Below are 14,442 nucleotides of genomic sequence, written 5' to 3' on the forward strand. Positions count from 1 at the left end.
TCTCATGTTTCCAAATGAAAAGGACACTCAAATAGAAGACAGGTCTTTTTAGCCACAGTGTCACAGTCCCCAAACAAAGAATAATCACTAGCAAAAGTCCCAGTTTAGGAACTGTTAGTACCTCTAAAAGGTACATGCTAGCCATTTAATAAATTTATTCATGGCCATCATGTTAACAGTTTTACTCATTCAAAGCTGGTTATTCTGAAACCCTTGTCACCTAAAAAGTAAGTATTAGCCATACCAAAGATATATAAAGTTCATTTATGAGATAGTTAATCAAGGAAAATCCTCTTCAATAATTTAATAATAGTTGCTAGCACTTATTGAGCTCTTATTTGTGTCAGACACTGGTTTAAGGCCTTTTACATATATTATTAAATTATTTAATCTTTTTTAAAATATATTTTATTGATTTTTTACAGAGAGGAAGAGAGAGGGATAGAGTTAGAAACATCGATCAGCTGCCTCTTGCACACCCTCTACTGGGGATGTGCCCGCAACCAAGGTACATGCCCTTGACCGGAATCGAACCTGGGACCCTTGAGTCCACAGGCCGACGCTCTATCCACTGAGCCAAACCGGTTTCGGCTAAATTATTTAATCTTTACAACAGCCCTCTGTTAATAATAGCTCCATTTTACAGATGAAGAAAATTGAGGTCCAACAAATTTAAATAACTTGCTCCAGGCCATCTATCCAGAATCATTTCATAACCCATACTTACACTATGGATTAGAAAATAAAGTATGAACTGAAGTGTGTTGCTACTTTGTGAGTTATTTTTCCTTTATGAGAACATTGGTGAGCTTTGCCCATCCACACATATGGCAAACATTCATTTCTTTGGTAAATTAGCCTTGTTTCTCAAGATGAGTATGATTAGACAACTTCTTTGCCATAAAACTCATTGATCAAGGAATTAGTAAATTCTTAGGATAGAACAAATCAGTCTGGCCATTCTTTTGGATCCTAGAAAAAAGACACACATTTAATTATGTTCACTCAGCAATTCATTTATTCAATAAACATTTGTGAAATAATCATTTTGTATAAGAAGTTGGAGTGTGAGATGTCACCTGGACAGGCTTGTTAGCTGCCCACAAAAGCTTCCAAGGTTGACACTAATCTTAATGCAGTCACCTCAGTTGAGGAACTTTTAAGTTTCCAAACTCCATTTGTCAAATCAGTTATTTCAAACACTGGCTTATGCTAATCAAATGACCATGAAATGGAGGAACGTTGTTTCTGACCATTATGGAGTAAAAGGCACCGGATTTACCCTCCTGCCATAAACCACTGGGAACCTAGACAAAACATAAAAGCCACTGTTTTCAGACATTGGCAATAGGCAGTGCAGAACTGATATCACTGAGAGAAGAAAAACAAACAAGGTGAGTTCTGCACTTGCCCTGGCTTTCCGCCCAGAGGCACATTCTGTATCATAAATTCAGAACATGGGAGAACACAGCAGTCTCACTGAGTTAAGGAGACAGAGATTGGAGTTCATGCACTCTGAGGCAGCTGGAAGTTGCTACACAGACTAGCCAAATGAAGTAAAGTATATAAAAAAGAGCTCCAAAAATCTGCATAGAGTAGTATTTTAATATCTAGCAGTATTTTTAATAGTAAAGTATTTTTAAAAATTAATTTTAACTTTAATATTTAATAGAGTAGTGTTTTTAAGTATGGGTACCACAGTTTATTTACCCTTTCCTATTGATGACAGGGTTAGAATTCTGAACACACTGTTTCAAGGACTATCACGTAGAGATAAAGAACTATTACAATAGTCAATGTAAGGAGATGGAGGAGAGCAACAAAAGAGGGAAAACAAGAGATCTCTACCAGAAGATTCAAGAAGAAAAGGGAAATTCAGACCTAAACTAGGAATGCCAAATGATCAACAAGGTAGCACATTATCTGATCAGGAGAAAATAAAGGGAAGGTGGAAACAGTACACCAAAAATTTACACAGAAAAGACAGAAGGATGGCAGATATCTTTGAAGAAGATTCCTCTGAGGAAGGACCCATAATTCTAGAAAGCTAAGTGAAAGCTGCCCTGAAAGTATTGGGAAGAAATAAATTACCAGGAGTAGATGGGATAGCAATAGAATTATTTCAAGCCACAGAGACTGAATATGACAAAATCCTAACAAGAATACATCAACAAATATGGAAAACAAAACAATGGCCTACAGACTAGACATACTCAATATACATCCCAATCTTTAAGAAAGGAGATGCCAAGGAGTGTAGTAACTATTTGCTCTAGTTTCCATGCAAGTAAAGTGATGCAACAAAGGCTTCTACCTTGTATGGAGCAAGAAATGCCGGAAGTTCAAGTTAGATTCAGAAAAGAGGCCCTTGAGATCAAATTGCAAACATGCTCAGCGCAGTAAGTCTGAGAAAGACAAATATCATATGACTGCACTGATATGTGGAATCTAAAGAACAAAATAAACAAATGAATAGAATTGAAACAGACTCACAGACACACAGAGTGGACTGGTGCATGCTAGAGGGGAGGGGTTGGTGGAACTGGGTGAAAAGGGAGAAGGGATTAAGAAGTACAAATTGGCCGAAACCGGTTTGGCTCAGTGGATAGAGCGTCAGCCTGCGGACTCAAGGGTCCCAGGTTCGATTCCGGTCAAGGGCATGTACCTTGGTTGCGGGCACATCCCCAGTAGGGGGTGTGCAAGAGGCAGCTGATCAATGTTTCTCTCTCATCGATGTTTCTAACTCTCTATCTCTCTCTCTTCCTCTCTGTAAAACATCAATTAAAAAAAAAAAGAAAAAGAAAAAAAGAAGTACAAATTGGTAGTTACAGAATAGCCACAGGAATGTAAAGTACACAGCATAGAAAATATAGTCAATAATATTGTAGTAACCATGTATGGCGCCAGGTGGGTTCTGGATTTATTGGGGGGAACACTTTGTAAGGTATATGATTGTCTAATCACTATGTTGTACACCTGAAACCAATACAAAATAATATTGAAAATAAACTGATAATTTAAAAATAAAAATGTAAAAAATTTGCAAACATTGGTTGGATACCGGAATGCTCCAAAGAATTTCAGAATAAGTTTAGTCTATGTTTTATAAACTACAGTAAAGCCTTTGTGTGGATCATGATAAGCTATAGGTTGTTCTGAAAGAAATAGGCATGCCTCTGCACTGGATTGTCCTGATGTGTAACCTGCACTATGGACAGGAAGCCACTATCAGGACAGAACATGGAAAGACAGAATGGTTTCCTATAGAAAAAGCTATCAGACGGGTGCATTTTATCTCCCTATTTAATCTGTAAAGAATATAAATGAAAAAACTGGGCTAGACTCGAGGAAGGAGTACAAATTGTTGCAAGAAATATCAATGACTTAAGATATGCAAATGACACAATCTTACCGCCAGAAAGTAGCCATAATTTGAAATTACTTCTGATGAAAGTGATAGAAGAAAGTGCCAAACCAGGACTGCATTTGAACATCAAATAAGATAAAAATCATGCCGAAACCGGTTTGGCTCGGTGGATAGAGCGTCGGCCTGCGGACTGAGGGGTCCCGGGTTCGATTCCGGTCAAGGGCATGTACATTGGTTGCGGGCACGTCCCCGGTGGGGGGTGCGCGGGAGGCAGCTGGTCGATGTTTCTCTCTCATCGATGTTTCTAGCTCTCTATCCCTCTTTCTTCCTCTCTGTAAAAAATCAATAAAAATATCTTAAAAAAAAAAAAAGATAAAAATCATGACTACAGAAGAAATACACAACTTTAGCAAAGACAAAGGAAACACTGGAATTGTTCAAGATTTTGTTTACCTTGGTTCAGCCATTAATTCAAATGGAGACTGCAGCCAAGAAATCGAGAGAAGGCTAAGATTCGGAAGGGTAGCAATGGAAGAATTAGGAAAGATCACCAAGAGCAAAGATATGTCACTGGAGACCAAGGTTAAGATCATCCGCACATTGTATTCCCAGTTAGTATGTATGGATGTGAAAGTTGGACAGTGAAGATAGGCAAGAAAGGATTCATTTGAAATATGGCTCTGGGGGAAAGCTTACAGATACCATGGACTGCCTGAAAGAGGAACAAGTGGACCCTAGAACAAATTAAGCCTGACACATGGCTGAAGGCAAAAATGACAAAACTGAAGCTGTCCTACTTTGGGCACATCCTGAGGCAGCAGGGTTCTTTGGAAGAGACCATAAAGCTGGGAAAATAGAAGGGGCAGGAAAAGAGGAGGACCAAATATGAGATGGATTGACCCGTAAAAGGAGCCACAGGCAAGAACTGAGCAGGGCTTTTGAGGACAGAACACTGGGAACATCACTGCCATTCACAGGGTCGCCAGGAGTCAGATCCTACTCAATGGCATGCAGCACACACATTGATGGCACTTCAGTAGTTTCTAAATTGTCACCATTGTAACAGCCCTCCTACATCTTCTCTCCTTAGGACTAATTTGTGGAAATGGATCAAAGGGAATGCACATTTAACATTTTGCATTGCTACATAAATAGTTTGCCAATTATCACTCCCAATAAAGTGTATAAGGGAGCCCCCTTCCCCTCACCCTTGTCAATATAGTGATCCTTCTTAATAGCTGCAAAATAATTCTGAATTAATGCTCAGAGAACAGACCTTCCAGTTTGGAGGCAAAGCCACATTGTCCTGTATGTCAAGAGCCACGAAGTCCCTCTCATGGGTGGGTACCGGGTCAGATGGAGAAGGGAAGGCTTGGGAGAGCCCTGACTTCCGCTCCACTGGCCGGTGGCGATCCCACCCGGTGCCCACTAAGGAAGGGGAGAAAAGGGACCACACTGGGTGGGGAGGACGGGAGCCTGGACCCACTGGACACGGTGGCAGGGGCCAGGAGACGGAGTGGAGCGTTCCAGAGACGAAGATGCGGGTTAAGGTGCGGGTTCAGTGAGAAAACGAAGGCTGCAACGGTCTCCGTAACCCGCCGTGTGCCCTGATGAAGGACGCGCGGGGGCGCCGTTGCCACGTCCTCGAGGGAGGCCCCGAGGACCTGCGGACCAGGCGGCCACGGAAACGCTCACCCAGACCCCCGAGGGCGAGGGCGGCGCGGTGGGGAGAGAGCGGCCAGTCCGGTTGGCAGCGCCGCCCCCCTAGTGGCTGCGGACTTCAGGCAAGTTACGTGTGGGCTCCTCTCCTGTGAATGGGTCACCACTGGTCCCGTACCCCGGGAAGGCTGTTGGGAAGCTTAATTGAGATAGTATATGGTGGCTAGCATTTTTGTACACACCCCTAAAAACCCCCCACGACCCAACCAACACCCAACGCTTATCCACTTCCCGGAGGCTCCCCGTAGAGAGAAGCTCTGGCTCCATAGAGAGCTACTGTATTCCATTCTCCAGGGCACCTTCTAGTCCTTTGTTCCGAACCCGGAAAGGAATGTTACAAACCCTGGTCCTCACTCTCAGGAAGCCCACGGTGTGCCTGAGGGGGCATGAATGGGACACACGCAGGAAAATGACTTCAAAATCAACAGCATCTGACAGTCTCTTGGGGAAAGGGGTGCCGGCCTCCCCTGTCCAGCCGCGCACTCAGCACACCTGGTCTTCCCAGCACATCGTGCCCACTTCCCTGGTCCAGCTCCCTGTTGAAGGAGAAGGCTGGTGGCCACCCCTAGGATTGAGGGGTGGGCGGGGGAGGGGCACTGGGCTCTGTGTTGGCAGTTGCCATGGTTTTGCCCCGGGGTTCTGGAGCCAGCCCGCCCACTCCCTGAGACACTGAGGTCACAGGAGCAGTAGGTCAGAGCTTGGGGGCACGGGAGGAGTGCCACTCTGGAGCCCACTGGCACACCTGTTGAGATGGAGTCCTCAGATGGGCAAGGGGATGAAGAGGACAAACCGCAGGAGAAGGTGAAGTGGGGCTGGGGATGGGAGGGAGGGAGGAGAAGAGGACCCTGGAGGGGCTGTTTTTGGAAAACAGAGACTACGAAATTCAAGTAAGAGGAGAAGAGGGAAAATTGGTGAGGTACATGAGTTAGCAAGAAACCAAAAGAACAAGAGAAGGTTAATTCATTCAAATGGTTTATCAAGGACATATACTACTGGCAAGATGATGGGAAGATTCCTGGTAAGGTGATTGTCGGTTATGAAGACACAAGGGATCTCGTGGTGTGTGTGTGTGTGTGTGTGTGTGTGTGTGTGTGTGTGTGTGGTTGTGTGGGGTGTATGTTTATAACGTTGATCAGCCAGAGTCCTCTGTCTCTGGGGCCTGGAGGAACCCGGGTCCTGTATTGTACCCTCTCCATCTACTAACCTCCCATTCCCTGATCTCTCCCTTCAGAATGGTCTGGGCCTGGATCTTCCTTGTTCCCCCTGAACACAGGCAGGAATTAATACTCACTTTTCTGAGAGGCTTTTATAAGGTCAGGAGCAAATTCCACCATGTCAGTCTACTTCTGTGCTCTGCCTTCAAGTCACTTTATCTTCATTAGATTTTTTTTTGCCCCACTTTTGCTGTCAGAAAATTCCTTCTCGCCCTGGCTGGTTTGGCTCAGGGGATAGAGCGTCGGCCCGCAGACTGAAGGGTCCAGGGTTCAATTCCAGTCAAGGGCACATGCCTGGGTTGTGGGCTCGATCCCCAGTTGTGGGCGTACAGGAGACAGCCAATCAATGATTCTCTCTCATCATTGATGTTTCTATCTCTCTCTCCCTCTCCCTTCCTCTCTGAAATCAATAAAAAGTCAATAAAAACATACTTTAAAAAAAAAGAAAATTCCTTCTCACCATTACCATCACCATCACACATTTTTTCTGAGTGCCCATTAGCATGGCATGATTCTTAGGGTTAGGGACAGAAAGAGGTGGGCCTGAGACTTAGGTATTCAACAAATGTTCACTGAAGGAATGAGTAAACGAATCCCTGCTCATTCCTCCAAGGAGTTACTTAACTCGCCTCGTGCCTTAGTGCTCTTATCTGTAACCAGGGAGGGATGATGATATCTAAGCTCACAGAACTTGTGAGTGAATAAAATGAGTTAATGTTTACCTAGAGCTTTGAAAAGTTAGCTACTGTACTATGCTATAATTATTATTTTTTAAAATGAGTTGGGCATTCTAGGTTTTCTTTTCTTTAAAATTTTATTTTAGGTTAACTCTTATTTTCTTATTCACTTTTACTTATTCATTTTAAAATATTTTTTATTGATTTCAGAGAGGAAAGGAGAGGGAGAGAGATAGAAACATCAATGATGAGAGAGAATCATTGATCGGCTGCTTCCTGCACTCACCACCCCCTACCGGGGACCAACCCTGCAACCTGGTCATGTGCCCTTGACAGGAATCATACCCGGGACCCTGCAGTCCACAGGCCAAACACTCTATTCTCTGAGCCAAACCTGCCAGGGCTCTTTTTCTTTTAAATATATTTTTATTTATTTCAGAGAGGAAGAGAAAGAGAGAGAGAGAGGAACATCAAAGATGGGAGAGAATCATTGATTGTCTGTCTCCCGCACACCCCACACTGGGGATCAAGCCCACAACCTGGGCATGTGCCCTGACCAGGAATTGAACCATGACCTCCTGGTTCATAGGTAGACACTCAACCATTGAGCCACACCGGCTGGGCCATTCTAGGTTTTCTAAGCAGGGGTTCTCAGAGATGGGTTTCTTTGCCCAGGACTCACTTGTCTCAGGGCTGGGGCAAGGAAAAGGTCATAGGGAAAATGGAGAAAGGCTTTGGCCAGCATTTGATTCAGTGATTGTCCAGCACTGCCCCTCAGGAGCAAAAGCCCCCGCAGCTGACCACTGCCCCCTGCCTCCCCCCAGGTGATGGATGCACCCTGCTTGGAGAAGAGCTCCAGCACCATCCCCGCTGGAGACTCACTTGTGTGCCATGCCAAGGGCCTGGACCAGTGTACCTTCAGAATTGTGAGTAAGGGGCCGTCCCAGGACCCTGCTCCCTGGTCCCTACACATCACGAAACCTGGGCCAGAAACTGGCAGGCCTCAGACCCATAGCTCATTGCCTTCTTTGTCACACTCTTGGGAAAGAAGTGGGGTAGGACATTGACTGGAGCCTCCTCACTTAACATGTGTAAAGCCTTCCTGGGTCCTAAGGGCTGCAGCTGGACTAACCTGCTGGTTACTTGGGGTGGCCCATCTGCCTCTTCTTTTCTCATATGGCCCCTCACTTCCCTTGTTGCCTCCTCAGTGTAAAGAATGTCTAAGGCCATTAAAGAAGTGCCTGCGAAAGTTGTACCTGCCCCAGGACCTTCCCCAGAAGAAGAAGCTAAAGTATATGAAGCAGAGCCTTGTGGTCCTAGGCGACCACATCAACACCTTTCTGAAGCACTACTGCCGAGCCTGGGAAATGAAGCACTGGAAGAAGTAGGGCAGCCTCCTGGCCCTTCCCCTACACCCACTCCTGGGTCACCCCCTCTAGATTCAGTCAAGATCCCCTAGTCCCTCATCTTGATGTGAAAGAGTCAGGATCCTGGAGTGAGCAGGGGGAAGATGGGGTGGAAAGAACAGGGTTCTCTAGTCACTCGGAGCGGCATTGATTCACCACAGCTGTGCACATAGAGGACAAAAAACTCTCCTGACCCTGAGGACAGGGATCTCTGAATGAACAGGTTCTGTGTGGTGTGGGTGCTCGTCACCAGCACGGGTATCCAAGGTCTGGAAAATCCCCATATCTCCATTCCCCCAACCAAAAACCAAGGAGACAGCCCGTGGCCCATTTTTCCCTGGGTGGGACCTGAAGGGACAGGGGCTGTGCTCTGCCTCCCTCAGCCTCCGGTTTCTCCCTGTAGGATGCTCTGGAGATTCGTCTCCCTCTTCTCGGAGCTGGAGGCAAAGCAGCTTCTCAGGCTCTACAAGTACACCAAGAACAACCAGAACACCAAGTTCCTGGTGAGAGGCTCGGGAAAGCTCCTCCTGGGCCCCGCTGAGGGCTGGCTGGTGTGCACGTAGGGTTCAAAGAGCAGGGTTCAAACAACTGGCACAGCGGGAAGCCCTGCTCTAACCAACCATGCCCCGACTCTCGCACCCAACCCCGCCCCCCCCCCCCTTCCCCCCCAGCATACTCTCTAGCTGTGCAGCTTTAGCCAAACCCTCTTCCTCTCTGGGTCAGCGGCTCTTCCTCTGAACACCAGTGGGTGGATCGGTTCAGTGATTCCTCCTCTGAACCAGGAGCTGCCATTTTAGCAATTCCTGGGTTCCACCAGCCAGGAAAATTTCAAAAGATATTGTCAGGCTCTCAATTTTAATTTTGCAAAGGACTTTTAAAAAAAATTGCTTCACTACAAACACATAAAACCCTGTAACTCAAAAAAAGAAATGGAGGCCCTACCTCAAAGTAGAGAACCACCAGGAACAGACCGTCGGCAGCCTGGCCTCCCTGTCTCCATGACCCTTTCTCTGCCGCATCCGTGACTCTCCATCCTTCTGGCGAGGCAGAGGTTTGGTGCAGCCAGACCGCAGCAGTTTCCCAACAAGGGCCTGGCCGGCTCTGTGGAACTCGGGCCCCTCACTTCTCCACACTCTTCTGAATACTCTGTCCCCGTTGCAGGCAGCGTTCTGCCCTTTGGACGCTCCGGAGAGCTGCTTGCTGGCTGACCAGGAAGACAATCTGCCCAAGCTCTGCAGCGCCTGGGGGCTGCACGGTAACATCAGCGGCATGAAGGAGAGGCTGTCCAAGATGCAGGCCCCCAGCGGCGAGGCCTCCCTGCTAGCGGAGCCAAGGTCCAGGGTCCATGTGAGGAGAGGTGATGCCCACTAGACGCGTGGAGAGTGCCTGGAGGAGGGCACTTGCCACTTCCTTCCTTGCTATTGCTTCTCAACCCTGCATTTCTTTTTCTGTCCATTTTCCTTCCCTTCCTCCCCTTTGTTTTCTCTCTTTTTCCTCTCCCTCCTGGCAGGTATGCTAACTATAGAAAGTAGGAGATGCACAGATAAGTAGAAATCAGAAGAGGGAAAATTACCAGCACCCAGAGGCCATGACTATTGTTGTTTTGGTGTGTTTCCTTCAGTGTTCTGTGTAATTTCCCCCTCTCATGATACATACAGTTTTGAATTCTGCATTTTTCAGCTAACATTTAAGTGAAGGCACTTTCCCATCTGACCAGAAGCAGAGCAGAGATTGTTTCTAGTGGCCATGAGTGGGGACTCCCAGAAAGTGTCCTAGCAGCAGGACACCCACTGTAGGTGTTGGGTGGGGTATGGGCTAAGGGAGGGCGCTCATTCCCAGAAGGGCAGAGAATGGCCTTCCCAGCAGCTCTGGCCTCGGCGATGACTCCACTGCCTGAGTCTGAACAGAGACTCTTCAATGGGAGGAGCCCCAGCCATGGTTGGAACCTATGAAGACCTCTTCTGTGCAGTGAGGTGCAAAGAAATGTTGGAGCCACCCACTCCTCACCCTTCTGGAACTGGCTCCTGGGGCCAGTGAGCTGTTCTTATTTAGCTCCTGGGGGAGAAAGTGGAGGCAAATAGGGTTCCCTAGGACCTCAGAGCCTGGTCCTAAGTTGGACCCAGGTGTTTCCTCTGAAGGCCGGCTAGCTGGGGCTAATGCAGATCAGCAACCCTCGGGGCCTTGTCCCCTAGTCTAGCGGGACCGAGTGGGAGAGCAGGTCAGGTGCAGCTACGGGTTAGGCAGCTACTGAGACCCAGAATCCTGCCTGGGCTCTGTGTGGGCCCCTGGCCCCGGTGCCTACAGTTAAAATTGGGGAAGTGAAACCTATAATGGAATGGAGACCAGTCTGTCATGAAGATGATCTAGGCCAAGGAATCCATGAATCAGAGGAAATTATGTATCTCCTAATTTCACTTAGGCCTTACAGCATCCCGAGGAGCTCAGTATTATTATCCTCCTCTTACCAAGGACCAATCTGAGGCCTTAGGGCAAAGGTAGGACAGGCTGTCTGGAGGAGGTAAATTTGGGACAGGCTTTAAAGAAAGGGATAAGGAGAGGAAGTGGGGAAGAAAGGAGACGAGGTGGGGACAAAGGTGTGTGCAGAGGTGAGGGGCAATGAGCAGACAGTCTGGGTTTAGAAGTGGATAGCAGAGCAGGATGGAAACGTGCAAGATACGGGTAACAGGGAAAACCCTTGTATGGTAGGTTAAGAAGTTTGGCTTTCATGCAATTCTTAAAATAATGTTTTATTACTACAAACATAAGCATATCATAGAAAGTTAGATAATACAGATAAGCAAAAATAAGAAAATATAAACAGCACATTATCATCACCACAGCTAGCACCTACCAAATGTTTTTTATGTATATAAAACATCTATTTTAACCAAAATGAGATCATGATGTATATACGTTTTTGTGTGGGGGGGTTTTCTTTTTTTTTTTAGAGAGAGAGAAACATCAATTTGTTGTTTCACTTATTATGCATTAATTGGTTGATTCTTTTTATTTTTTATTGATCTCAGAGAGGAAGTGAGAGATAGAAACATCAGTGATGAGAATCACTGATCAGCTGCCTCCTGCATGCCCCATACTGGGGATCAAGCCTGCAACCCGGGCATGTGCCCTGATAGGGAATCGAACCCTGACCTCCTGATTCATAGGTCCACGCTCAACCACCTAGCCACGCCATCCAGGCCATTGGTTGATTCTTGCATGTGGCCTGACTGGGGCCCAAAACCTTGGGGGTATTGGGACAACACTCTAACCACCTGACTACCTGGCCAAGATTACAATGTATATACTTTGGATTTGAACTTGTATTCTTCGGTTAACTTATCAACCTTCCATGTCAATATTTTTATTTCATCTATTTGTTGGATTAAATACTCCATATTTAAAATTTCCCAAAAGCCTTTTGCACTGGCTTCCCAAACTTCATGCATCCCACCTGGCTATGTGTCTTAAGTCTCTTTTACCCTAACAGACCTCTTTCTTACTCCCTGACCTGTTGAAGAGCTCAGGCTATTGTTCGGCAGAATGTTCCACTTTTTCTTGTTTCTTTCTTTTGGCATCTTTTAAGCTTGCTCTTCTATCTATAAACAGGACTTTGGATCAAAAGTCTGGATGAATTCATGTTAAAAAAAATTTGGAGGAGGCTAAGAGACATTAGAGATAAGGTTATGTTCTTCCTGTATGTGTTACATAAGAAAACACATACTATACTATCTGATGGACCCCCCATGATGAACTGAGTTTTATCCGTGCAATTAAAGGTAAAGTGCATGGTGTTTCTTTGGCACCATGTTTATGTCCGTTCTTAAGTAAAACAATGGCAATGGTGTTTGCAAACAGTCCAGCACTAAAGCACTGGGAACTGGAGCATGAAACAGAGAGAGGAGTGGGGAGGAATCAGTCTGTAGCCAGATGTCAAGAAATATGGGTCTTGCCCTGGCCAGTGTGGCTCAGTTGATGAAGCATCGTCCCATGCACCGAGAGGTTGCTGGTTCGATTCCTGGTCAGGGCACATGCCTGGGTTTTGGGCTTGATCCCCAGTGGAGGGGCATGCAGGAGGCAGCTGATTGATGGTTCTCTCTCATGAGGCAATGGGCAGGCCATTTCTTTATTCTGTGGCTAGGGGAGAATCCCGCATCTGTAAACTACCCCACAGATTTCTGTGAGAAAAAAGGGATATAGGTTGAAAGTAAGATTTTGTTTTCCTTTCTTTAGATCTCTACCACTGCTCCTCTAATGTCACAGACTGAAGTTCTTAGTATTTGTGATGTCATCAGAGCTGTCTCTGACCTTCCCTTTTTCAGGTTCTTTAAGGAAACTTCATCAAACACCAAAACTCAAGAGAAAGAGGATTAAGGAAGCCCCAGAAACCCCAGAGACCGACCCATAAGGAGACCTGGCTGGGGCAGAGGGACAGCTCGCCCTGGGTCCCAGAGCACATGTTTGTCTTCAGACCTCTGCACCTGGGGAGATGGGGACCCTTGAGGGGAAAGAATAAACTTGTCTTTATCAAAAGGACGCTTGGGTCTTAATTGTGCATAAATGGGATGGGAAATAAGCATCCTTAATACAAGTCTATTTTACTTAGCTAACAAGCACCATTCATTTTTTTTATTTATTTAAAAACATTTGCCAGCCACCTTTTGAGTGGCAGGTGCCCCACACATACACAGATAATAAGAAGTGGTCACTTGTGTCAAGGACCATCACAGTCTAGTGGGGAGACACATGTGAATAGACATTACACCAGGGTGAATACAGGGGCCTGGGGAAGGCCTCAGGAGTAACAAAGAAGCTGATATGTGCTTGCCAGATGCAAGCATGGGGAGTGGAGTGGGCCTGGGGTCAGAGAGTGAGAAGTCTGGCAGCCTGCCCGAATCGCCTGAATTTAACCTTGTGGGGAAGTTTGGGGGGGTCAGGGAGGGCCATGGTAAGGGAGATGTCAAGCAGCCGAATTGGGCTGTTGTGACCTGGGGATTGGGTAGATGCTCTGGAGACTGTGAGCAAAACTCATGGAAGTGAGAGAGGGCAGAGGCAGACCAAAGAAGAAACAACAATAGTCTTCGCCAGGAGGGTGATTCAAACCAGCAGTCAAAAATCAGCAGCCCGTGTGCTGCATTCAGACCGTTGATGTGCTTGCTGTATTTGCCACTTACGGTGTCTACTTCTTTATTTTTTTAAAAATATATTTTATTGAGTTTTTACAGAGGAATGGAGAGGGACAGAGAATTAGGAATATCAATGACAGAGAAACATCAATCAGCTGCCTCCTGCACACTCCCCACTGGGGATGTGCCCACAACCAAGGTACATGCCCTTGACCGGAATCGAACCTGGGACCTTTCAGTCCCCAGGCTGACGCTCGATCCGCTGAGCCAAACCGGTTTCGGCACGGTGTCTACTTGTTTATAAAACATTTTTTAAAAAATTACCAATATGAACTCAGTACATTTCCCATGAAAAACAACAGACTTCTGGCTTTTAACAACTGGCCACACTTGAACCTGCCTTGGGTGATCCCTGACACTGAGATGAGGGCAAAGCAGGCTGGAGGTGTGTGTCCCTGATGACTGGGGTCTCTCCTATTTTCTCTTCTCCTGAGAGATTTCCCTTAGGAAGTCCCAGGAAGACGTCCCCTGTGTGAGGCAGCACTGCCACCTAGAGGAATTATGGGTCTCTACTTACTCTTTCAACCAAGGCAGGGGTGTGCAGAGAGACGGAGACTAGGAGGAAGTGGGGGAGCTGTCCGCTTTGGGGACAATCAGGAGGCCTGAAGGCAAAATGGGCAACAGGTGAGGCATGGCTTTGGCACCCTTAACTCTTAAATTCCGTGGGATCTCAGAATTCCAAAAGGGCAGATCACTTGACATTGCAAAATCAGCTCAAAATCCTCCAACAGCACAGGATACTAGTAGCACACTTGTATGATACTAGAATGGTAGATACATGTTACTGTACATTTGTCCAAACACATACAATGTGCAAACAAGAGTGAACCCTAACATAAACTATGAACACTGAGTGATTATGATGTGTCTATGTAG

The 14,442-nt window shown here is 46.3% G+C and overlaps 1 protein-coding gene across 1 annotated transcript; it reads left to right on the forward strand.

Moving 5' to 3' along the window:
• Positions 1 to 5,754: 5,754 nt before the first annotated feature.
• Positions 5,755 to 12,916, forward strand: CHCT1 (CHD1 helical C-terminal domain containing 1). Its single transcript, XM_008149503.3, has 6 exons — positions 5,755 to 5,887; positions 7,802 to 7,903; positions 8,186 to 8,361; positions 8,787 to 8,886; positions 9,545 to 9,740; positions 12,703 to 12,916. The coding sequence occupies exons 1-6, from the start codon at positions 5,837 to 5,839 to the stop codon at positions 12,786 to 12,788; spliced, it is 711 nt and encodes a 236-aa protein (XP_008147725.1). The 5' UTR covers positions 5,755 to 5,836; the 3' UTR covers positions 12,789 to 12,916.
• The last annotated feature ends 1,526 nt before the right edge of the window (positions 12,917 to 14,442 follow it).

The sequence above is a fragment of the Eptesicus fuscus genome, chromosome 20 (genome assembly GCF_027574615.1).
Source record: "Eptesicus fuscus isolate TK198812 chromosome 20, DD_ASM_mEF_20220401, whole genome shotgun sequence".
Lineage (NCBI taxonomy): Eukaryota > Metazoa > Chordata > Mammalia > Chiroptera > Vespertilionidae > Eptesicus > Eptesicus fuscus.